Raw genomic sequence first — 27,339 nt, forward strand, 5'->3', positions numbered from 1 at the left:
ATGTTTAAATGCACTGTCAGAATAAAAGGTACAGGTGCAGGTACATTTTTGCTCATCAATGTACAAACAAATTAAATATGCGCTCAAAAGTATGACAATAGCTTTAAGGTCCAGCTATGTACCCTAAATTGCTTTGGTCAAGGGGAAGGGTATGGTTTTGCACCTTTTCATGGTCTAATGTTTTGAAACAGAACAATAATCTACAAAGCCTGGAGATGAGACGGGGCGTATGGAGTGAATATAAGTTTAAAAAATGAATCATTTCAGTGGAATATAAAAGTATCTTCCTCACCTACACACACTGAAGACATAACTTTGAGGGTAGCACCACAGTGAGTCTTTTCTTTTAAGATTGTGTGAATGTTTATACTGCATAGAATTTAAAACAGGAGCAGGCACATTTCCATTGTTTCATAACTGTTTTCTGTATTTCCAGTGCATTTTTGAAATGTAGACATTGGGACTGAAGTGTTTTCTGAGTTTGCAGAGTGTCCACTAATTTGTAGCACATTTTGTTATTTTGCAGAACTTTTGTAAAGTGCAGTACGTATGTTGCCAGTTTGATGAAAGCAACTTCAGCATTTGTAGCTCATTATGTATTGTGCAGTGTGTTGGGTCTCCTCAGCCACCATAGAATAGTACGTATGTTATGACAGTAAAGTTAAACTACAGTAAACTACAGCGAGTAAAACTCTGCTGTGCTTGAATGAAGCTCTTTTTTACGAGCCTGACTCCACATCACTATGCGTATGAGAGAATTAGAGAATTACTGGTCCCAGTTTATATTAAATTATATTACATTACCTTTATATTGCTTATAAAGAACTCAAAGAGGCCTCACACATTATGCATTAACAAAACATGCAACAGTAGTGTAACTACAAGTGTACAGATGGATTACAACAGGATAGCTTATCTAATTACACATGTGATATAGGGTGAATTGCTGTACCATCACATTACAGTATGGCTTAAAGCCAAAACTGTGGCCAGGTTACCAGATCACAACACAATCATACTGATAGAGCCAGTTAAATGTTAGGAAAGCTGGTTTTCCTGTGCAGAGTAGTGCATGCACTTTCATAATACAGGTAATGACACACCTCCTGCTGCAATCAGAAAAGTCATGTTGGAGACAATTCATACAAATGTAATTACCCTCACCCTATTACACATGTGTAATTACAAAAGAGAAAACATGTTTTAACAATATCAACATACACCTGGGTAATTACATGAGTGAAACTGAAGTTGATACTTCAAGTTGATGTATTTGCATCAGCTGTACTGCTGTAATTCACCTCTAACAGTAAACACATCAGCAGTAGTTACAGTGTTGTTCATGGATTGCTAATGGCTTATTATATAGTTATTACAGAAAAATGTAAAGTCAGAACAAATGACCTTTTAAGCATACCTATACATCATAGAATATCATCATATAATAAATAGTAGCCTCTTTCTGAAGAGTAGCGTTTCTACTGGTGAAAGTGAAATCAACTTTTGAAAAATGTGTGAAAAACTGTATTGAGCTGCTAATGAGCAATGATGGGTGAAAGGGGAGAAGTGAGAAAAAGAAGTGAGAAAACAAATCACACCACTGTGCTAAAATGGCTGTGCGGAGGTGCAGCTTTCTTCATATCAAAAACCGACAAAATAAAAATACAGATAAATACAATAAAGTATTTTTTAAATGGTCATATGCTATTTTCAATGTTCGTACACAGGTAATTATTTCTCTAAACATATGACTATGAAGCGCATGACACATTTCACAGTCTTCGAAAATGAATCATAGTGGAAAAATCATTTTTAAAAATTATAATTGTAACATTTTATAAAAAAGAAAAAAAAACAAAATCAATTAATATCATTTCATAAAAAAAAAATCATTTTGTTTCATTAAAAAAAAAACATGTCAACCTTTTAGATCTTTTTTTATTGTGTTAACATTTGTACACAGCAGCAGTCCTTTAGATTGTATAAAATTTCCTGAAGATTGGGTGATACATATCTCATACATGTATATAAATATACATATGTAAGGGCCTGCTAGAACTTCAGTTTAGTTTGGGCTTCAGTGTATTACTCAATCAACTGTGGAAACCATCAACTAGATGTGAACATTTTTTCATTGAATTGCACAGACAAGACCTCCATACAGGGTTTGGCTGTCTTTAAATCAGGTGTAAAGTTGTCAGGTAGTCCATCATTCCAGCTATGAAGAAGACCACCAGGTTCAGTCAAAGAGCTTCAATTCAGGCTTAAAGAAATGAGATAATTACTGAAAGCACAAATAGGACAAATGCCCTCACACACCATGACTATGGTGGACCAAGTTGAGCACCTTTCTTTATAAAGAGAGCCCTAAAAATCAAAGAGTCACCACATAGCATTTTTTACAATGTCTGACAGTAATGGATAACTTTTTTATTATTGGAGGGACCAGAAGGAGTTCTTTGGAAAGATATTATAGAAGAACATCAACTGAAACCACTCAACTGAAAGGTGCTTTAGGGAACCTAAACCGGTTCTTTCCTAGCATCGTTCCAAAAACGTGGATCTATAATGTGCTTTATTAGTTTTGTACAAATATGTATCAGCATCATTTTTCATGTGTTCATTTATGTTCTTTGGTTGACTTTGAAATACAAAATTAATTTATTTATTTTTTTCTCTGCTTGCTTTTCTTTTTTTTTAGCCCCTTTTTTCTCCTCACAGCCAGGGGTTTCTGCCTGCGGCTCATGTCGCATGTTCCAAAGATGGAAAATCATGTTGAGAGGGAGAAAAGCTGAAAGGCAGCTGTGAGACTCAGAACAACTTAGAGTGTTCAGACACACACACACACACAAGCTGCTCCATATGTGGTACAGAACAGGCCGATATAGATCTATTACTCACCGCTCAAACATATCCATTCAGCCTTAAGTGGCCTTATTGGGCCTTTTTGAGACACAAAAGCAACCTGTGCTCTGGGGAGAGGAAACATGAACCTCATTAAAAAAGAGAGAAAGGGAAAAAGGGAGTCGGGTAGGAAAAGAAAGAAACACAAATGCAGGTGTTGACCTCCAGCGTAATACACACATCTGTCCATATCTGCTCGCAGTTTCGCCACTAGTGATCCTTATCAATCGTAAGCGCTGGATTCACAGTGACTAAATCTGGCAGCCATTCAAAGAGCAGGCTAGTGCACTCCACTCGGGCCCTAGGCAGCCTCCACTTCCTCTCAGACAGGCCTTGGCTATCAGCGGCCTAATCCCGCTAAAGTGGTTACTTGGTGCGTTTTTGGAACACAAACAGTAAACACCCTGGCAGCGTCTGCATGAGCGGGCATGGAGCCCACCACAGCTGCTCAAACAGGAAAGAATGACTTTAGATAAAGGAGAAGAGAGATAAGGATTTAAATGCATGTAAACCGCTAAAGATTGGCTAAATGACCTGGAGAGGGAGAGATAGGGGCAGGAAGAGAGAGAGAGAGAGAGAGAGAGAGAGAGGGAGAGAGAGAGAGAAATAGATAGAGAGAGAAAGAGAGAGAGAGAGAGAGAGAGAGAGAGAGAGAAATAGATAGAGAGAGAAAGAGAGAGAGAGAGAGAGAGAGAGAGAGAGAGAGAGAGAGAGAATAAAGGGGTGAAGAGGAAAGGAAAAAAGTAGAATGAGACACAAAAAAGAAAGCAAGAAAGAAAGAGACTGCCCTTGTCCTCTCTATGGTGTGCAGTGTGCTTTGACCTTGATACACTACAGTCTTACACTATACACTATGTAATAAAAGTGCATTACAAATACAATTTATTATTATTATTATTATTATCACTATTATTGTTGTTATTATTACACTATGCACTCTATTATTATTATGCACTAGGCACTGTAACTGTATATATTGTATTCTAACATTCTCCATCAAGCACTATATCATTATTCTGTACTCTAGCTTTACCCATCGTGCACTATATTGTTACTCTATACATTATATATATATGCACATATGCTGTACACTAATACTTTAACACTAAACATTATGTACTGTATCATTGTCTTATGCACTACATTTTTAAATTATACACTATATTCTAACATTATACATTATATATAGTAAGATTGCCTTATATATTAATATTTTGAATTGTACACTATATTCTAAAACTATACACTATAATCTAAATGCTAAAATTAGGTACTGTATCATTGCACTACACACTGTAATTTTAAATTATACACTAAATACTAGCACATTACATTATATGCCTTATCACTGCACTATAACACTATAATTTTAAATTATACACTATATTCTAGCAGTAACACTATACATTACATACCATGTCACTGCATTTTATACTATAATTTTAAATAACATGCTACATACTAACGCTATACATTACGTACCATATCACTTTAAAATATCATTTTAAATTATACAGTATATTCTAACACAATACATTCTGTACTGTATCACTGCACTAAACACCATAAAGTTCAATTATACATTATGTTCTAACACTTTTATAATTTTAAACTATAAATATATTATATTCTAACACAATGTTATGCAGTATGATCTTGCACTATACACAATATTACTATGTTATTACATTATACACTATGCACTATATTCTTTTACGAATTGAGTAATTCCATAGTTTGTGCAGTCAGTTCATCACATAACGAAGCATTGAATGTCACAATGTTGGCACTCAGCGGTCTGAGTCGTAGGACAGAGTCGAAGCCATGAAGATCCATCCATCCCTTCATTTTCCAAGCCGCTTCTCCGTCAGGGTTGCGGGGGGGGGGGTGCTGGACAGGTCGCCAGCCCATCGCAGGGCATAGAAAAGATCTGAAATTGTTTGAAATAATATCTCTTTACATCAACTTGCCCTGCGAGCCATGAACAGAACTCACATATTCACATGGCTTAAGAATATAATGCGTCATGCATATAAGGTATTTTAAATTAAACTGCATGGTTATTTATGTTATTGAATGGCAAATGAACAACCTCCATACAAACAGCCAACAATTTCAATACGATAAATATTAACAGTTTTGCTTGCTGTGTATACCATTTTGAGAATCTCAAACAGCCTCTTGCCCTGGATGACTCCTCCCCTTCCTCTGTGTACAGCAGCTTGTGTGTCAAAGCGCATGCTATCATACTCAACTGTTGGTCAAAAACACTACACCTCCATTTTGTTGCTGTCCAAAAAAAATCTTTTTCCATTTTTTAATTTTTTGACATAATTTGAGAGCTGCATTTTACATTGTGTAAAAATTTCATAATAAACAGATTCATAGAAAAGCTCTGAAATTGTTTGAAATAAAACCTCTTTACATCAACTTATATTAAGAGTGAAGAATGTTGTTGCCTTCCTGCTGCTGTACTGAATCAGTGCCTCCACTATATCACCCCTACACATGTCACTTTATACGTCACCTCATGTACCACATTTGATGCCAATGACAATAAAGCCTTATCTTATCTTATCTTATCTTATCTTATCTTATCTTATCTTATCTTATCTTATTTATCTTATCTTAAAAAATCATGATATTGGATTTGCGTGTTTTTCTTTGCATGGCAACAGTATGTGTAGCGTAGTAGTATGTGGTTTCAGATGCCTGTGCAGACATTGTGCAGTGTTCAAAATTTCTGTATGTCTGTGCATGTGTGTATATATAAATATACCCTGTAACCCTGCAATATCTTTCAGGATTCATAAAGCTTCTAACTACTTACTTATATGTCTGTCTGCTGATCTGTCTGTCTGTCTGTCTGTCTACAGTTGTATGAATATTTTGAGCACCCCTGATCAAATTACATGTTGTGTTGCTTTTCTATGTAAAAATATGTTAACATATTCTCTACAGCTATATCCTATATCCAGGTGTCCTGATCTATCTGTCTATCTATCTATCTATCTATCTATCTATCTATCTATCTATCTATCTATCTATCTATCTATCTATCTATCTAGTACACTACACCTTGGAGCATTTATAAGTGTGAATGCATCACTTTTATTAGTAGCTAGTGCATTATAGAAGCATTCAATTTGGGACACAGCTTGAGAGAGAGAGAGAGAAAGAGACCCAATCTCATCATAATTCAGCCCAAGCATGCAGTTATGATTTATCATTTTTAAAAGCAGTCTGCATATTGAAATGTGTGGAGGTTAGCCCTTTAGATTGCAGTGAACTTTTCCTCTGTAATCTAAAAACAACAGTTTCGGATCAAGTTCATTCTGAGGTAGGTGTTTGCACAAGACCGCATTTGCATCAAAATTGAATATGACACGTGTTGTGTAAATATTCAAAGGAATACATGATGTATTGATATAGATCTGTGAACCCCTCAGGGGCAAGGACTGCTGTAGTTGGAGGAGTAAAGAGAGGGTGTGTTAAGGGTGACTGCAGGGGTGTGTTAGGATTAATCTGACATGACAGAGGTCGGCAAAGGTCAAGTGGGGTCACAGGCTGCATCCGGACATTGCACTCGCTGAATGGAACCCTCTATCAAATTAGCCAATTTCACTGACCTTAAATATTGATTTATTCAGCTGTTTGAATCTGGACCGGCTTTGCCTTTTCACGGTCACTAGGTTTTATACGTCTGCGAAATGTCCAGAGTTGAACTTGATCCTAAACGATTTTTAAAGTATAGCTATAATTGCACATGTAATTAACCTACCAACCAAAGCCAAAATGCTACAGTCTCTAATGGACAAATACACCTCAGTCCCACATCTTAGTGCGTTTTGTCTTTGAACAATAGCCTGCAAGTCTCCAGTCCTGAATTCACTCCTACACATTTGAGTTGTATCCAGCTGAGTACTGTGTGTTAATTCAGCACTGGGGTTTTCTGTTATCTCATGTTCGATATCGCATTGTTCAGGGAGTTGTAAGGCTCTTTAGGTTGATCTTCTCCATATGACCTCCAAAATGTTCATTTGTAATACAGCTGCAGTGTTACCTCATGCAAAACCTTGCATGATTTATGTTTTAACGCAGGGCTGTGGCAGAGATGGATGAACGTGAAGGCCAGTATCTGGCATCTGCGCAGTAAAGCTCTCTACTGCCCCCTGCAGTCGGCTGCAGGGACTTACCCTCTACATCATTGTACGTGGAAAGGCACTTCATGCCATCAGTGCATTCTGCTTTTTGAACATAATATACAATATTTGAGCTTTAAAACACTTTGTCTTAATGTTTTTACACATTCAATTCATAAAATAAGAATGTTCATTGTTATTGCTGAAAGCCATATGGAATCTAACAATTATTTCTTAAACTTAAGCTTAAGGCCTATTATTTAGCACATGAATTATTCATAGTGGCATTGAGGTGACATAGATATACATAGGGATTCACTGTGTTAAAGGAATACAAATTATATGCAGATATATACATATATGTATGTGCAGAAGTTTGGGCACCCCTGTTCAAATGACAGCATCACATCCTCAATCACTGTATGCATACTGTATACATACAGCAGTGTATGATTTGTGAAGGCAAGTTACATGAGTATCTAATGCATTTAAGTCTTAATATAAGATAGAGATAAAAGTAATGATATACTGGAAAGTTCTCTTTAAACAGTGTGTAAGAGTTTTTGATCAATTTCACCGACTCCGTCTTTTCCCATGGAAGCATACATGGAGTGTATATGTTACCTTTTTGGAGCAAGTATGGAGTGTATACCAAGTATAAGGCCATTTTTTCCATTTTTTCAAAGAACATTTTTTCAGTCATTAACATTTTGGAAACTTCCTTTTTAGCTGACAATAAATGTACAAATGCATTAGTCTCTGTGACCACTGGGTGGCAATCTTGCCCTGAGAATTTAAATTGTGGCTTATCGTTCATGCTATATTTTACCTGTCTGTCCAGCACAGAGCATTAATAAAACACTTTTCTGCTGTTTTTAATCTTTAGTTAGCTGTACTCATCAGTCATTCATTTACTCATTCACTTATTCAATCCATTCATTAACTCATTCATGTCTTTGGTTTGCTGTCACTAATATAAGCTGTTCACACTTTGATTGGAGGAGTACATCAGTTAATGACGGTCACTGAAACATTTTTCTCACTGATTGACTTTAAAGGATGACTCATACTCATTTTTTTTTCTCCTGACTCTTTTAGTTTCAATAAAAAAATCTTACATACTGCAACTATCATCTATCAACATGTAAAGACCTTGGCCTTCTCTAAAGCATCTTCTGTTTTTTTGATAATAGCACCAGAAGACAGGGATAAATAATATCAACCAATTATATTATGTGTTACCATCTGCTTGTACCCCCTCTAAACCCCAACCCCCATATACAGCTATAATTGAGAGAAAACGCTCAGCAAGCTCACAGACATTCCCTAATGCTGTTTTAGCTCAGAAACACGTTATTGTACTGAAAGAAAATGTGTTCCTGTTTTCCACTCACACTGAATTGTACAATGATGTACTACATTCTCGGATATTCGCTGTTGTTTCCGTAACTGCTGAGCTCTTTCTTCTATTCCTGGCTTAACTTTAATGAAGCCGCTGAATCACCACCCACATGTTCCTGTTTGGACATGTAAATAAGCGCGGGTGAACATGTGCATATGCAAATAAGATGTAGAGTATGTGGGTCAAATGAGGTGCATATCTCACCATATGAGTTTGATGGCTCATGTTCACACATACACAGAGCACAGGCAAAGCTCTTTTTTTAACTATCTGCAGCATCAGAGGCCAAGACCACAGCAAGTGTTATTTTTACTCCTCAGAAAACATTCCCTTTTCACTTACAGTGCTTTATGTGTTTCACTATTACTTCATACACTGTCAGAAATAAATGTACATAACTGTCACTGGGGCAGTATCCTTCTTGTCACTGGGGTGGTACCCTCATAGATACATCAGAGTAGCTTTAGTCAGGGAACATAATTGTACTATAATCCACTAAAATGATAAGCTGTATTGACTCCACACCCCCCGTTTAGTCTCCAGGCTTTTTATTTCATTGTTCTGTTTTAAAACGTTAGATTATGAAAAGGTACAAATATGTACTTTTCACCTGGAAAAACGTACTTAAGGTTCACAATTGGACCTTAAAATCACCTGTTGGACCTATTTACATTTTCCATAGAGAATGTATATATATATATATATATATATATATATATATATATATATATATACACTAGGGTGGATGTGTATTATTTTCCCTTCACTTCTTCTCTGAACTTTGAGTCACACAGCACTGAATTAGTACAATACAGAGAGTCCAATTGAATAATGTGAAATTGAATTCAATAGTGCAGATTAAATTAAAGTTACTTCTAAATAAAGTGGGTTGTCTGGCATGGAGAGTGCATGGAAAAATGATCCTGGCATAAAACAGAGGACTCAGTAGGTAAATAGAAGCGGAAAAACTTGTTAGAAAGGTACAAAGATTTTATTGAAAACATGACATTTGGTCAATGCAGGAGCCTTCGTGGAATTCCAAACAAATGCTGTGCTCCATATGCATATTTATAAATATATGCAGCAACATATATAGTTATTACAACTATTTGGTGCATATATTTGAACGTTTTTACTCGTATGTGAAATTCATGTGAATTTAAATGAATCTAAATATAATAAATTATTTTGTAAAGTATCATCAATATGTGGCTGTTTTATAGGCCTAATATGTCATTTATGTGTGTATAAAGGTCTTCAGTCATATAGTTATTACATGTTAATTTACATGCACATGTCACTGACATGAACTCCTGCCCTGCTGACTGGGCTTCAGACTGCACTGGTAAGGTCAGATGCTCTGTAGTGCAGCAGAAACCGTTTGAAATGCTCTGCACTTGTCTGTGTGGTGTATCAGTATGATGCATGGCCTTTTCACTGCTGTGTGAAATGTATGTGGAAAATGTGATGCAAATAGAACAAGCTTGCATCTAAAAAGAAAGGACAAAAGAGGCTTTTGTAATGCTAGATATAGATTACTATGTTACTTATTTTTTACTATGTTAAATGCAGTGAATAAATGGAAATTGACTTATAATCAAGCAAGCAAGCTTATAATATTTACTTTTGTTTGTTGTAGAACATGTGTTAAGTATTCCCATATGTATTAGTGTCCCATGTTTATTTTACATTATATGTATACATATATATACATTATATAGATCCATTCATTTTCTGGGAACTTACCAAAATCTTAACCAGAACTGCTACTAGCCTAATCCTAACCCTAGTCCTGACTTTACCCTAACATGTGCCTGCACAAGCTGGTCCCCACAAGGATGAAAGTTCTCCACAACACTGAGAGTATGAACTGCCTTTGGTCCCCATAGTGTGGCATTAACCTGATCCACACGTGCACACGCGCGCGCGCACACACAAACACACACACATACGCACGCATGCATGCACGCACGCGCGGGAGGCATACGGTAGATGTGAGGTTACCTACAGACTCACCCTATGCAGCAGGCTCAGCAGGGTGTGGAGGTAATTGTCCTGAGCTGTAACCCAGTCTGGCACCAGCACATGCCCACTCAGAGAACAGGGGCTTTCTGTACCACAGACACTTCATTCTGCTTTAGAAACTCAAACAGCCACTGTCTGTTTCACACGGCCCCTTGCTCTCTGGACTGTGTAGTGGTCAGATTGTATCAGCCTGATACTGTCTGTAGGTCCTGCCTAGAGCCTAATTAGGGTTGCCTGTTAAGTGAATGCATAGAAATGCAATGTATTAATATCATGTAACTATAAAAAAAAACTCATATTATAAACTTATTATAGTTACAGCATCATGTAAAATATCCTTTATTCGTATAGTTCTGTGGTTTAGCATGCGTTAGCGTGCAGTAGCATAAATTGCCATAATGGAACAGTTTTTAAAATTCCCTCTGTAGAAATGTGCAAGCAGGAAGACCCTTACAGGTCGGAAGGCATTAATTCAAAAAATAAAATGAAACATGATCGATACATGAGTGACAAATGATAGTAATGATTGTAAGTACATAATATGTGTTCTTTGTAAATCCCTTGAATGTCATAATGTTCTGTAATTATAGTATCATTTTATCTTCCAGTGCCTTTCTTTTAGCTCTATGTGAGGATCTGTGGAAACCTTGTGGTCAGATATAACAGCTGTAATGTTATTGATGATATCATTTTTGTATCTTAGCACTATGATACAACATTATCATTCTGTAAGTCTAGAACTGAGAAATCTGTATTTGTTTCTCCTCAGGTTCTTATCAAGATGAAGAAGCGTGTCAAATTAGATCTACGTCTCTTCATGTCCCCCTTATTCTCTTCCTGAGTGCTGTTTGTGGAACAGAGGGGCTGGAGTGTTAGAGCAGAATCCTCAGGAACTAGGGTGGGAACCGTGTGGCTTTGTAGAAGATAAGAATGTTTCTCTAGACTCTGTTTCAGCTCCTTATGTTTGTCCACAGCTCTTGTTGTTCAGGCTAATCCAGCTGGCTATTATTGGATCATGTGCTTCCTCCTTTGTCCACTCTGGTTCAGGCACTGTTGAATATTTAATTGGTGAAGTTTCAGTGTCTCAGTTTACCATCAGAGACAAGAACGACTCCAGTGGCAGGGTGGCAGAGATAGAGGAGGAGAGAGAGAGAGAGAATAAATGCCATGAAGAAGAAACAAACAAATAGTGAGTGACATAACAAAGAAAGAAGGAAGATGAAAAATAGAGAAAGAAAGAAGGTGTTGTAAAAATACAAGATATGAAATAAAAAAGATAATATTGGTATTGAAAAAAATAAATAAAAGACTAAAGTAGAAGAGAAAAGGAACAAAAATAGAAAAAGGAAAGAAAGAGTAACCAAAGGAAAAATAAAGAAAGAAAGAATGAAAGAACAAAAAGAAGAAAAAAAATGAGGGACAGAGAGAGAGAGAGAGAGAGAGAGAGAGAGAGAGAGAGAATAATGGGGTGAAGAGGAAAGAAAAAAGGAGAATGAGACACAAGAAAGAAAGCAAGAAAGAAAGGAAGCAAGAAAGAAAGAAAGAGAAAAGAAGGAAGGTGCAGCAATAATAATAATAATAAATAAATAAATACTTAAAATAAATGAAAAATAAATAAATGAAATAAAAGTATAATGTTGGTATTGAAAAAATGAAGAATGAAGGAAAGAAGCTAAAAACAAGCAGAATGAGAGAGAAAATGATAGAAAGGAACAAAGGAAAGAAGAAGAGAGAAAGAAACAAAAAAAGAGAAAAAAATAAAAGAAAAAAATAAAAGGAAAAAATAAAGTAAGAATGAGAGACAGAGGAAGAGGGGGAGAAAGAGAGAAAGAGGGAAAGAGAGGGGGAGAGAAAGAGAGAGAGATAACGCACTCCTCCCTCAGGTATTCAGGTGCTCTGTCCCTCCTCTCCTGCTGTGCATATAAAGGAGTGCTCCACTCCCTAACAGAGCGCTGTTCTCTCCTCCTCTCACTCTTCCACTCATCTCTCCATCAGCAAGCGCTACAGGCAGGTAAGAGCTCAGTCCACTTGGACACACCTCACAGCTCACAGCTCACAGCTCTGCTCCAATGCCAATAACTCTCCTTACAGCTCACTGTTACCACAGCGGCCTGATGACTTCGTCTCCTGCAGCCGTTCTTTATTTCCGGCTGTGTGTTTGTTTAAGGTGATAACAGTGAAATTGTGTTCTCAGAAGTGACAAAGTGGACGCTGGAAAACGTGTTGAACTTGATATACTTTAAAGAGAGACAGCTAAAGGATTTCACCAGTCGTTAAGCTAATTGTATTTTCTTGTTTAAAGTAACTTAAACTGGGCTTAACAACAAGAAAGTCATTGTTTCCTTGACAACTAATCCAGTGTTAGTGGAGTGTGACTGAGCTTGATTGTTTGGTATGCCAGCACGAACAATACCTGCTGTCTCCTTCACCCTCAGACGCGTATCTCTCTGATGAACTGACCCTTTTAAAAAACAAACGTTTCTCTGTTGGGTGACAGTCTCAGATTTTTTTTTTGCTTTTGTGAGCTTTGGCTCATGGTACATGAAAAGCAGGTAAGCATCATCACATTAGTCTATGAAAATGAAATTTGAATGTTGATCTGAGAGCTTCATTGTTTTCTGATAGAAAAACAAGGACCTGTTTTTTTCAGTCTTAACCTCTATCTGCAGTGCTAAAACAACCACACTTTACAGAGAGATGGTTTTCAGACTGACATAAGACAAATGGGTCAGCAAGCTGTGAAATGACTGGTGCATTTATCTCTGTAAAGCAGAACATAGTCAAGAATTCACCACTTTTTCTGAGCAGACAGGTGGTACAGGCTGTAAAATTCTCACAGATGGGCTGAGGTTCTCATTTTATTAAAAAAAAAACTTAAAAAAGACATTTTACCACTAATTTTCCAGCAGTGAGACATTCTTACAATATTTAAGGGAAAGGTTTGCTGAAAAATCACAGTTTCCCAAGTAGTGCAGACATATCTGTTCAGCCAAGATACATTTATTGTCCATATTTCATGCCGTATCTAAAAAAATAACACATAACAAATAACATACAGTAGAAATCAATAGTCATCCAAATCCTTTCTATAAATACATCTGCAAAACTGCATCAAGGTCTTCATGTGGTTTAGGACACAGTATACTGCAAATAATGGTGTCTTGTTGAGTAAACGCATCTTAAAAATAGTCAATAAATCCAATATTTCTTGTGCTGTAAACTTAATTTAAGATTATGCGCCTTATTACTAGACACTTCTTACTTGTTATAAGTCATTTCTTAAGTAAAATTGTCTCACTGTATTGGCAGATAATTTAGCTTATTTTAAGACGTGCTTGAAGACAGCAGAATTATCTGCCAGTATAATGAGGTTATTTCACTTGATAAAATTACCTAAAACAAGTAAATAATGACTAGAAATAAGCTAGATAATCTTTTTATAAGATCACAGCTACCTCAAAATGGAAAATATTACATATATTGACTAGGTTTAAGATCATTTTAAGATAACAAAATGCCATTGGTTTTTTTTTTGTTGTTTTTTCTTTGTATGACTTCTGTCAGCATACTAATAATGAAGAAAAAGCAATATTATTTAACAATTCTGTCTAAAAATAACAGCTTCTAAGTCATTTTGATAAAACACTGACATATACTAGGGAGAATGGCATCTCTCTTATTGCCACTCTGGGCCCGGGATGCTTGCTATAGCCCTATGTAACTTTGGAGGAGCGGCACAAGACCTCGTGATAACGGCACCATGTCACACACCAACAGCTATGCCTCTTCAGCTAGCTATGAGAAGAAGCTCCTCAGTATTCCCAGTACAGACATCATGGCAGAGGCTGAAAAGAGACCAAAGAAGACATTCGAGGAAGTGAGAAAGAGAAGAAGAGAAAGAGACAGAGCAAGAGACCAGACAAGAGTAAATCTCAGCATCGTTGGCGAGATAAAAGAGATAACAGAATACAGAACAGCATCACAGCTAAGAGGAAAACAATGAAAAATCATCAGCAGAGTGTTCATCCCTGACATTGTTATTCATGAAGGATTGTGACATAGGCTGTAACCTTATCGGCATCATTCTTGTCTCATTGGGTTTTGTAGTTTTTTCTGGTTTCTAAAAGTTATCACACTTCAGGCTAAGCTAGCATGCAAAGAAATAAATTAATCTCACCCCAAAACAGCCCGTCTTTGTTAATCTCAGACCAAATCTTGAAAATTTGTATCCTTGTGTAATAAAATCCTGTAGTGTTACTCTAACTTGTAGATCAGTCTTTGGTCAGCAGAATCCGACTTCCCCTTGCGTGTACACACATCATGCAGGCATGTGGACGCTACAGATAATATTCGCAATTTTAGTTGTTTTAAATAGAACAAATGAAATTACAAGTGTGATCTGCAGAATCTATACACCTGCGTGATGCGTGTGGACACAAAAGGGAGCTACATTCTGTATCCTTCAGCTCATCAACAAACACACGTGTGCAGCTGTCCGCCTGGGGGCTCAAAGCGTAAATTGTATTTATGACAACTGTAGGGGGAGCCCAAGAGCAAACAATACCAATTCACCTATAATGCTGCTTCAACTGTACAGTTGAATGCTAGGAGTAACACTTATTGTCTAAACTGGCTGCCCACAGCGTTCAGCTACACAGTAGCTCATTTTTGTAACTCACAGCAAGTTATAAGGTGTCCTAAACCGCATCGACAAGCCCGTGTAACATTAATGAAGACTTGGATGTGGTTTGAGAAAGGAGTTTGGGGATGTTTTTGTAGAAAACTCCATTTTAAAACTAAAGAAACAACATTGGGAAACTGAGCACATTCCATTTTTTTAGCTTAACTATTTCTAGAACAGACCACACACATACACACAAACACACACACACACACATTTTCTAAGCTGCGTCTCCCTCAGGGTCACAGGGGGATGCTGGGGCCTATCCCAGCGGTCATCGGGCGGAAGGCAGGATATACCCTGGACAGGTCGCCATTCTAGAACAGACCAGATCTAGAAAAATAACAAGCAAATTCAGAATTGAGTAGTGACAAGTTACATTTATTAAGTTACAGTTTCTTTATTCTCTAATTCTCTTTTTGGGGGTTAATTTCATTCTTTTCTTAGACTTGTTGTTTTCACACCTCTCATTTTGGAGTTTTAGCTTTTTTTTTTGTAATATTGTCACTTAATTTTATGCACATTTTATTGCACAATTTATTTGTTCATTTAATTTTTTTGGAAGAAGCAAAAACATAATACAATTTAACATGTGCCATAATGTCTGCAATGGCCATATTTTATGGGGTTTTTTTCAATGTGTTAAATTCAGCAAATGAACAGTAAGTGTGCATTAAAATGTGCAGAAGGAAGGCCATCATTTTTCCGTGCAGTGTCATGAACCACGTATTCTATGTTTCCATGTCTGCAGACATCATGACGTCCAGTATGTCCATGCGGAGTTATTCCATTGGCCGGCAGCCCTCTTTCTCCAACCTGTCTCTGAGGGACAGTGTGCGTGGCCGGGCCAAAGCAGCCGTCTCGTTTGCTGCGGCCAAGCCCCTCTCTCGCTCAGCCTCCATGAGCATGACCGACCTGAATGGCCTGGCTACCCTGTCACTCAACGGCCTGGGCAACAGCACCAATGATAAGGAAGCCATGCAGAGCCTCAACAACCGACTGGCCAACTATCTGGATAAAGTGCGCTCACTGGAGAAGTCTAACGCTGACCTGGAGCTCCGCATCAAACAGCTGATGCTAGAGAGGGTCCCCAAAGGTCATGACATAGATGCCATGCTGGCACAGGCCCATGCTCTAGAGCAGGAGGTACTAATGCAGACAGAACCTAATCACTAAGTCTACAAAGCACAAGCTTTGCAAATTGCAAGAACTAAAATGAAAATGTGTTAAAAATTTGGATTTTCTATATAGGGGTCTCTATAGAACCATACACAACCATATTTTCTATATAAAGCTTCTATATAGAACCATATACATCTCCTCACTCCTCAATCCACCTTTTTTTTGGTGCTATATTGAACCTTTTTCACAAAGTTTCTATATAGAATCATTTACAACATATTCCCCATCAAACTCAAGAACTATTTCACCATGAAAAGAGCCCTTTATGAATACAAATGGATTTTGGTTCATGGTATATAGAATCACTGACTTTACCCATGAAGTTCCATCTTTTTAAAAGGGGACAGCCGTTGGAAAAGAAGCCTATTGTAGATAATGTGTTTATATATTAAACAGACAAATTGTATGTAAACAGTATCATCAAAGTTCATTAAACTTCTGTAGAAATGTGACTCATGTTTGTTTGGAAATCTGGACTGTGCCTGCATGAATTCTCAGGAAATGTGAAGTTTAGCACACAAGAGTGCACTGTGAAGCTCTGTTAGACAAGTTAGACAGCCTCAGTGCACCATTAATAATTGCCAGCTCCTCAAGACTGTACAGTTACTCTTTAACATAGGAGGAATGTGATGCCTTATTAGACTAGAGGTGGAGCGCAGCCATGATTGCAGTAGTGAAAGTGTGATTTTAAAATAAATGGCATAAAACGGTGACATGATTGCTATCTATCTGTGTGGTGAAGTTTTAAATGATAATACATTGTATTTGCTAATGCCCCCCAGGTCAGGAAGAAGACTTTGGAGAATGCTCGTATTATGTTGGAGATCGATAATGCCAAGCTGGCTGCAGATGACTTTAGAATCAAGTAAGTGGAAGCCTCCCAAGGCTAAAACTAATCTAGACTACACCCTTAAAAAACTTTAATTGGTGTAAAAGATTATGCAGTAATAAACTGTGACTATTAGACCCTGACAGAAATTAACAGTATATATATAATTTAATAAAAAAACATCTAGTAACAGTTTATGCCATTTTCAATTTATACAGCTGACAAAAACATATTGGTTTTAACCTATTGCATAAGGCCTTCTGTCAAGCTCTTGAAGGCCCAATCAATTGAGAAATTAACTTAGCTGAATCTACCTAGACACCTAAATGCAAAAAAATCATGATTGGACAGCAAGTACCACTGCAATACTTGCAGAGCTTAATATTGCATGAAGCATTATTATTCTATGAAATAAAACAATTACAGACAATTACACACACATTAGACCTGAAGGATTAAAAGGCCATGAGGATTCCCTTTTAAAATTATATGGACGTCCACTCAACTTTAATTAAGATTATTTTTTACTTGTACTTTTCATTTACAAAAATGGTTCTTTAAAGAGCAGCTTAGAAAATGGATGGATGGGTGGATGGGTTCTTTAAAGAAGCATCCATTTGAAGGTTATCTAGGAAAGTACAAGTCATTCTTCTATGGCGTTGGTCCCAAAACCCTTTTAGTGGTACCTTAATCTTTGAGAGTGTAAGAGGGTCCAACCTTGCTCCAGAAGATCTACTGTTCTGCAATGTTTAGTTTCAACTCTAATCAAACACACCTGATTCAGCTAAGCAAGGTCTTCTACAACAGCTAAACACTGGAATGAAGACTATTAGATTAGAGTTGAATCCAGGGTTTGGAAGAGGGTTTGGCACGTTTGATTCATACAGTGTTCCTCAGATCACATACATTTAATCCAAGAGGAGTCAGGCCTGGTAAAAGTTTGTGTATGTTTCAGATGGGAAGCAGAAAGTGCCATGTGTCAGTCAGTGGAGAGAGACTGTGTGGCTCTGAAGAAAGCCAAGACAGACCATGACCAGATCATCGCCACACTGCGTGGAGACCTGGACAGCCTGAAGGAAGAGCTCTACTTCCTCAAGAAGAACCATGAAGAGGTATGTTGTTCCCATCTGGCCATGATATGATAGATGTAGGTCTCCTTCCTACTTTCTGGGCACTTTATTGAACACGTCTACCTTGCTGATACACCTTGTAAGTGGAAAGTTAAAGACTGCAGCTCATCCTTTTCCTTGCGCAATTTGCAGACTGAGTGCGTTCACATGCACTCAATAATCTGATCAGATTTCTGCAGCTGCATCTGATTATTCAAATGGTCATGTAACCAGCATACTCTTTGATTTCTTTCAGCTTTCTCAGTCTGTGCATGTACAAACATTTCATGATGCCATAAATAAGCAAGCAACATTGCTGCAAAATGGCAGCGAAACACTTTTATAGCAATGCTGAAATCAACTACATGCTTGAAGAAATGAAGGATTTAAATATTCTTCATCTTCTACATGATGTGTGTTCATAAACACACATCATGTAAAGTGGCAAAGTGGTGCGATGTTTTAAAAAAAGCAGTGCCTTGAAGTTTGAATTTTACATTATGTCATGTCTTCTTCTGTGAGTCTATTGGCTGGATACAAAGCAGAATTCTGATTATTGTCTGATTTATATGTAGACCTGTAATTTCCATTATCTGAATACTCACGTGCATGTAAACATGTTGATCCAATAACTGACAAAATCTCATATGCTGCTATTATTTGATTATTAAGTGCATGTAAATATACTCATTATTTTTACTAGTAGGTACGACACTAGGTGCCAAATTACATTTACAATTCAGTTAATTACCAGTAATTACAAAATCCAGCACTGGAAACTGGATTCAAGGCCTGGAATTGAAGACTACTAACCCTTCACAAGTTTCTGATCACAGAGCCACTCTTGACTAGTTCAGAATGGTCCACAACAATATCTTGTTAGTGGTGGTCCTTTGGTTCCATTACTGAATGTGGTAAATGGAGCTTGATCAATAATGTAGCATCAGATGGACTACACTGTAGATGTGAACCTAAAGTGAACCTATGGTGGAAATCCAAAATGGCAAATAAGTGTAGCAACAAGATTTTCTAATAAACTAGCAACTAAGTTTATTTTAGACTAGAGGAGGCCATATTTCAAAGAATGTTTTGAAATAAAATACTATTGTTGCCAATAATGATGGGAAAATTGTAACCACCTTGTAGTTAACATCTTGTAATTGAGGTCATGCTAATTAGTAGGGAATAGCTTTCTTTATTGTTAGCCAAACTAGCATTCTGTTGAGGAAAGACTGAAACAAATGATTCTTTGATATGCAAGTTTCAGATCTTTAAGTTTAAGGGGTTGGCCAATAACGTGCCTGAATGATCTTCAAAAATGGCTGCCTTTGTATGTGATAGACAAGCACTTTGTAACCCAATCCATGTAGTAACTGAAGATGCAGCTCTTTCCTGCATCTACCTCAGAATTCGCTTCTTCCTGGTTATATTTGGTCTTTAGAAGATGTTTTAACTTAACTCTAATTATACCACCAAGTGAGACATGATAGACTTCACAGCTTGCCTCTGCGTGGATATACACTTTGACTGATGATATGATTATCATCTATTAAATGTTATTGACTCATGTTAAATGTTTAGCCCTTTTTCAAGTCATGTAAGCAGCTTGTTGAGCTTCTTAAACTCAACCTTTATGTCTATGAGTCAAGGGTTCCATGCCAAGTTTAACACACACCAAGTCATGTTTGTGTGCATATTCACATTTCTAGATACTAGATGTTTCTAGATACAACAGTTGGTAATGTAAGACACCTATCAAATATTCAGAGTGGATAAATAATAAAGGGGCTTCCTTCCACTCTAAACCTCTGTGTGGTGTCAGGTTCTTACCACTGGATCATATACACTCGTATGCACATACACATACCACACCCTCCTGAGTGAACACTGAATTTACACACACTTAGCATAATCAAATGCTGAGAGATGAAAACACATACAGCTTATCTACTCTTACTTCTCTTTCGCTGGCTTATTGTCTTCGTCAGATCATTCAGTTCTATTCAACTGAATATAGCTTTTCTGGTATATATTAAGAAACACATTGGCAAAGCTTAGAAAGAGAATGTTTTACAGCTAAAAGTCATCAGTACAGTCATATGCAAAAGTTTGCACACCACGGTCAAATATTTTGTTGATGTTCTAAGTAAAAATAAGTTACACATACTCTACAAAGAGCACAATTTAATGCAAGATTACTATTTACTTGCTGAATTAAAAAAACAAGAAACATAAAATGTGGCCTGTGCAAGTGTTATGGCCCAATCACAGTCAAAAGAAGGTCTCAGAACAAGATTTTCACGATTTAAAATGAAGGGTTAATTAAAGAGTTGCTTTACTGACATGACAAGTCACATTGTATAAACATTTGCATGGTCAAAGTATTGCAACAATCATATATACTTTTTAAAAAAATCTGCTAATCCTAAATGTTCACATACTTTTGCCACTTACAAATATGTAATACTGAATCATTTTCCTCAATAAATAAATGACCACAATCACTGTTGTCAGAACAAAACTTTACAGGAGAAGGAAAAATATGTATTATACTATATATATATATATATATATATATATATATATATATATATATATATATATATATATATATATATATATACACACTTATTATTATAAGCAAATGGCCATATTGTTTCTTTGCTTGTTTATGTGAGGATTGTTATGATTGTTCTCTCTCTCTCTCTCTCTCTAACTTTCTACAGGAGATGGATAACCTGCGGGCTCGGGTTGCTCATGAGGAGGTGAATGTGGAGGTGGATGCTGCTCGTGGCACTGACCTAGGCACAGTGCTGTCTGAGCTCCGTTCTCAGTATGAAGGAATTGTCCAGAAGAACAAGGAGGAGGCAGAAAACTGGTACCGCAAGAAGGTCAGTCGTACTCCACCTACTTGAGCTCATCCATTTATTTGAAAGCTGCAGAGCACCTTGTAGAACATTGCATCCAAATCCAGTGCATGCATGATCACAGACGCTTCACATTTTTGCCCTGTCTGAGCTCCCAGCTTTCTTGAACCAGGTATGAATTTCTTGATTGCTTGGTTTGCATGTGTTAGGAGCTGGAATTGAACAAAAATGTGGATCGTCCGGGGATCCCAGTGGCTGGTTTACACTGTCATAGAAGTCACAGAATTGGGTGAAGCATTATGGTGCCATTCCTCTCAGATGTTTTTTTTTTTTTTGGAGGGGGGTGGATGAATTCCATAGCTGTAACTGATTGCTCCTCAACAATACCTTTTTACTATATTTGTAACAGTTTCAAATGCAACACTTTCTTCCAATCTAACTCTTTCTGTGTGTTATACTATAGACCAAAAAGTTTGAAATCACTGTTGTCAATAAAATAAAATGAGAATTAAGAAACTTTTAAATGATTTGCAGAGCTGTGGACAATTCCATAATTAAGAATGAAGAATTAATATCCAGAATGGCTGGATGGCAAATTCCTGTGAAATAAAAAAATGCATGTCAGTAACTTTAGTTTATTTTAATTTAATATAAACTTTGCAAATAGTGTACTGTTAATCTTATTTTATTGAGGTTTGATAACTTTTGGTGACTTGTTTACAGCATTTCAATCTATATTGTGAAGGTTACTATTAAATAAAATAAGAAACCTTTCAAAAAAGTAACAGTGTGTAACAGTGCCCCTGTGCTCCTGTTATAGCTGGAGGGGGTGCAGATGGAGGTGCGGGAGAGCAACGAAGCTTTGCGGGGGGCTCAGAGCGAGCTGAGCGAGAGGCAGCGCTTCCTTCAGACTCTGGAGGTGGAACTGGAGAGCCTTCACAAGCAGGTCAGACCTCTCTGGGGCCAGGGAGGGGGTAGCTTTTAAACTCTGATCTTGTAGCCAGATTGAACTTATAGAGCAACGTCCAGTCTTATAGAGTTACCGCTTAGCAGGGGAATTGAAAACTTTGCCCTTTTCACAGTGGGACCAAACAAGTCCCCAAGTGTCCCCTACTGTGTCCTACTTTCACTGGTCCAAAGTAGTCGGAGAGAAAACACTCAGTCAGTCAGAGTTTTAGCCCAGCTGAATGAGCCAGGTCAAGCTGAGGAATGTTAAAGTGCTGCAGCTATGGCACTCTTAACAAGGTGTTAGTGCTCAGAAAGTACAGAGTAATCCCTCAGTATCAGCCTCTGTATCACCCACAACCTTTCCCATGAGAGTTTGAGTTTCACTCTAGGCACAGATCTGGCTCTCAGGATCTGTAACTGTCTGTCTTAGTCCTTCTGGGTCCTCCTACCATTCTTCTGGTTACTGTAAACAGATCAGTCTGGAGTAAATAAGGGAAGACGTTAGGTCATATACAGATCTGTTTTATAACAGTTTCAGTGCTGTGACAGTCTGAGCACCTGGAATTCATTCAGAAGGACTGTGGTGATCACACTTGACAGAGCTACAGAAGACTTCATTGGTTTATTACACCTTTGAAGTCTAGATTAATTATTAGAATTATGCTATGCCCTTAGAAATAAAGGCACCAGAAAGGGTTCTTTGGAGCAGTGCCATGAAAACAGCCCATCTACAGTACTGGAGTCTAAAGAGCAGCATTTGATACACTAAAAAATAATTGTACATTGTGTTCAAATGTGTATGTTGGCTGCATATGAATAAATATGTTACATCAACATAATTACTATGTGTACATACTTAATAAACTAACCTCAGTTGATGTAGCATATTCCATTTGTGTCAAGCAATGCACACATTGGTATCATGTAAATTAAACAACTTTCTTCTTCAGTGTATGAAAATTTTGAGCACAGGATGCGACAAGAACGTATTGCAGGTTTAAAAGTGGGCTGGGATACCCTCAGGCCTAGTTCCTGTGAAATAAATGAATGCCCGTAATTTATTTGTAATTTAATATAAACTTTGAAGATAGTATGGTACTAATCTTATTTCACTAAGTTTTGAATGGAAGCAAAAGGGTTTAATTCTCGAAGTGCCCAGCATGAAATTGTCCGGTCAGGATTTTTTTCTCTGTTTTATTCAAGTAGAAACAGCCAAGTGAGCTCTTCCATTGGCTGGGCCAACAGAAGGCCTAACATGTTAAATTTGTCACTAATAAAATTAGAAACTGCCTACAGGAACAACAAAGAGTCTAGCACTAATAGTTGCAACTTACTACCTGGTGTTAAATGTGCCAGAAAGACTTCTACTGATGCCATAGAATAACTACCTTTGCTTCCCTAAAGAACCTTTTGAAAGATAGTGAATGAAAGATAATCCATTTCTGTAAATGAGATGTGCGAATGTGTAGAATAGCTCGCCAGTCTTCATCAAAGTCCCTGTAGTTACCGAATAATAAGTCTTAGTAATGTAATAAGCCTCAGATTTTAAGTGGTTAAAGAGCCTCCATAATATAGAGGTTCTGTAATTATGGAAGGTTTCCTAGAACAATATGTCCCAGTCAAGAACTGTTAGAAAGCTTTATTTTTAAGAGTCTCGACAATCATTTACATTTACATAAGTGTTTGATGTAAACTCATACTTAATTACATTTACTATAGAATAAATTACATCTGCATTCTGTATGAACAAGTTTGATGCTGCACTTTTGACCTTTTCCCATTTGTTTCAATGCCGTAAAATGGTAAAAAATGTGAAAGACCTACTCTTCAGCTTATAACCGTAACATTAAGAGTTTAGAATCTGTACTTACATTTATAGAATTTCAACCTCAAGTGAGACAAAATTAAACAAAAAAGAGACATTTTAAGGCAGGAAAACAGAAGAGATAATGAATAGAATTACATGTACACCATTTCACCCAGTATTCCCCTTTTTCCATTACATACTTCCAGCCTGAATTTATGTATTCCATCTTGTTTGTAACCCAGCAGTTACTGTTTATGTAAGGATGCTATACATGTGCTCTAAAACAATAAAGAACATGAAGTCTCTGTATCTGACGGTAGCCATTCAGCACCATCAGGGTCATTTCACTTAAACAGCTCAGTAGCTCAGATGATAGCGTGTGGTAAACGAGAGCGTTGTATTGACAGTTGTAACTTCATTAATCCTTCAGTAATCAGTAAAATAACGTGCGCACCCTGGCTGATACGGAACACTGCGTGTTCATGTTTCACCTCCAGTCATGCTGAGAGTTTATTTATATACTTTGCGTTGTGGCTATCTCCATTTGAAGTGCACACACACCCTTTTGTTCTCATGCTGCTGAACATGGGAGAACAAGTGTAAATATCTCTAATCTTGTCAGCACTTCCCACGTTCATCATCCTTCTGCTTTAATAATCCCACCCAGAGTTTATTTCTTTATTTAAAATGCATTTTGAGTAAAAAAAGTTACAGTTAAAAATGAAGTTTTAATGAATTCAAACATCCCATATAAATATTTGAACTCTATTTAATGGATTACATCTATTTATTTATTTATTAAGTTACATTTTATTTTATTTTGGAGATTTCAATTCACTCCACTTTACATTTCACAATGAAATATGGTACTTTTACTTTCTGAATAATACTGTGTAATGAATAATAAAATTAAAAACTGAGCTGTCTCTGGCTCGCTCTCCAACCTACAGGTGGCCGCTCTGGAAGGTAGTCTAGGTGAGACGGGTCAGAAGTATGCTCTGGAGATGGAACGTCTGCAGGCCACGCTCAACCAGCTGGAGGAGGACCTGTCTCAGCTGCGTCTGGACATGCAGCGCAACAAGACTGATTATGAACAGCTGCTGCGCATCAAACAGAACCTCGAGCTGGAGATCGCCACCTACAGGCGGCTGCTGGAAGGAGAAGACACGTGAGTGCTGGAGCCAAAAGCTGTCTTCTTTTTTTACGCTTGCTGACCACTATCTTGTAGCTCAACCCTGCTGGTGTATTGTTAGGGACTGTATCAGCTCTATTGCCTCTAGCCTTTCATGGATGGTCAGTTTTTGAGGACAGGGATATTATTAGCTGGATAGTTGTGAGTGGTGGAACACTCTGAATCTAGCAGTGACACTGATATGTGTAAAAACCCCAGCAACATTGCTATGTCTGATTCGCTCGTATCAGCACCACACACACATTAGCATGCCACTACCTGCACAGCAACAGATGGGCTACAGTCTGTACACCTGTGTTGTTAACAGGACTTTAAGTAGAACTACAAAGTACGTGTTTCTAATAAAGTGGCCAGTGAGTGGAATTACGAGGTAGGTGTTACCAATAAAGTGGCCAGTTAAAGATAGTACAACATAGGTTTCTAGTAAAGTGTAAAACAGATGGAAGTGTAAATTTGGTGCATCTACTGAAGTGCCCAGTTAGGGGAAGTACAAGTAGGTTTTTCTAATAAAGTGGCCATTGAGTATATACCAGCACAACAGGCTTGAAATTTGAGTTATAAGTGTGCTCTAAATATCAGTAATGCAATCTGTGTAAAACACATGAAGAGCTGTTTTGTCTGATATTTATATCTTGTTCTTTTTTTCTCTGGCAGTATTAAGGAAGTGCCTCCACCCCCTAAGAGTAAGTACCTCTGCAAATACATGCACATTTATCAGCAGATTTGCAAAGATTTGCAAATATTTGCAAAGAATGCCTTGCCAGAATGAGATCCAGTAGCATGTGGGTTTAGACTGCCATGAGCTGTTTATCCTTGTTGGCTAATGTAAGAAGCTGTTGGCATGGTGGAGTTCATGACATAATGTACTTGTGACATAACTACTTTTCACTTTGATAAGAGTTGTGCGCTTAATCACTGACCAATCATTCACAGTCTAGACCCACCCTGCTTTCTCTTAGTCTATAGTGACCAGTGACTCATACTGGCAAGAATCTAGACTAAATGCCAAAAGCCGTTTAATCTAGTTGAGATAAAAAAAATATTTCAGGCTGGAATGATTTGTGAGAATAGCTGATCTCATGTGTTATGTGTGGTAAGATTTGTTTTATACGATGAACACTGATGGTTATACGAATTTCTCCCAGCAGTCAGACTGCCAGTGCTATAGGCTCCAAACAGGGGCTGTGGCTGTGGACTAATGGCAGATTAAATGCTGCTAACAGAGTAACCTCCCAAAACACAGCAGCACGTCCCTGACAACGCAAACCTCACACATCCCTGAGCAGGCTCGCTTGAGGAGAAAGTCACACATCAAAAATGTCTCACTCTGTCTCTCTCTCTCTCCCTATCACTCTCTCACTCACTCTTTCTCTCATTCCTTTTCTATCCCTCTACCTCTCTCTCTCCCCTCTCTTTCTGTCTGTCACTTACACTTTGTCTTTTGCTTCTGCTCTCTCTACCTCTCTCGCCCCCTTTCGCCTTCTATTCTCTCTCTCTCTCTCGCTCTCTCTGCAGAGGAGCCGGACGTTCGCACCAGGAAGATCGTGAAAGTGGTCACTCAGACCATGATCAATGGGAAAGTTGTTGACGAGTCCAGCGAGGTTGAGCAGATCGAGGAGACTAAGAAGTAAAATCTGAGCTTTTTAACCCAAAATATAAAGCCCCCTTTGTCTGTTAGGGACCACATTAGCCCCTGGCTCCTGGAGGCCCCCAGAGTAACTCTCAGATTTCTGTTACACCACCAAAGCCTTTGAAACAGATCAGCTTTCTGCTCCTTTTCTCAAGCTGCACAAAGAGGCCACATTACTACAGAGCGGCATCCGCCTTCCAATCAGCACCGTGCAGGAGATAAGCCTTCCCTTTGTTGCTCTTTAGTGTTTTTATCAGAAGGGACATCCTGGTTTTTCTTTTCATGTTTACAGTATTTTTCTCCTTGTAGAACTGGGGGGTGACGAATGTAGTAAACTTTGTTTTTGAAATGATGATTGGTAGTGTAGGTCGTATCAATGAAAAGCAATAAAAGAGTCAAAAGACCCATTGTGAGTGAGTGTTGTTATTTAGATTATTATCTACAGGACGAAACCAATTTTTATGAAGTTTATAAATGGCTTAAACAGTAAGGTCCTAAGAATAGTTCAGGTACTTTGCATTGAAGTCCCCGTAGTGACTGAATAATATGCTTTAGTGTGTAATAAACCTGAGATTTTAAGGGATAAAATTTGGAAATTAACACTCATATTAAGGTCTTTCC

General features: G+C 37.6%; 1 protein-coding gene across 1 annotated transcript; it reads left to right on the forward strand.

The window, feature by feature from the left end:
* The first annotated feature begins 12,410 nt into the window (after window positions 1-12,410).
* si:ch211-243g18.2 (uncharacterized protein LOC559906 homolog) lies at window positions 12,411-27,122 on the forward strand. Its single transcript, XM_017708137.2, has 9 exons — window positions 12,411-12,484; window positions 15,906-16,300; window positions 17,119-17,201; window positions 18,121-18,277; window positions 21,001-21,165; window positions 21,962-22,087; window positions 24,847-25,064; window positions 25,743-25,771; window positions 26,604-27,122. The coding sequence occupies exons 2-9, from the start codon at window positions 15,911-15,913 to the stop codon at window positions 26,717-26,719; spliced, it is 1,284 nt and encodes a 427-aa protein (XP_017563626.1). The 5' UTR covers window positions 12,411-12,484; window positions 15,906-15,910; the 3' UTR covers window positions 26,720-27,122.
* The last annotated feature ends 217 nt before the right edge of the window (window positions 27,123-27,339 follow it).

Source organism: Pygocentrus nattereri, chromosome 18 (assembly GCF_015220715.1).
Source record: "Pygocentrus nattereri isolate fPygNat1 chromosome 18, fPygNat1.pri, whole genome shotgun sequence".
NCBI classification, from domain to species: Eukaryota; Metazoa; Chordata; class Actinopteri; order Characiformes; family Serrasalmidae; genus Pygocentrus; species Pygocentrus nattereri.

What these genes read in the sequence shown, in the direction of transcription:
- si:ch211-243g18.2 (XM_017708137.2), top strand. Translation starts at nt 15,911, where the DNA reads ATGACGTCCAGTATGTCCATGCGGAGTTATTCCATTGGCCGGCAGCCC. An exon ending in CCCATGCTCTAGAGCAGGAG is followed by an intron (nt 16,301 to 17,118) that starts GTACTAATGCAG and finishes AATGCCCCCCAG; the next exon opens with GTCAGGAAGAAGACTTTGGA. An exon ending in AAAACTGGTACCGCAAGAAG is followed by an intron (nt 21,166 to 21,961) that starts GTCAGTCGTACT and finishes CTCCTGTTATAG; the next exon opens with CTGGAGGGGGTGCAGATGGA.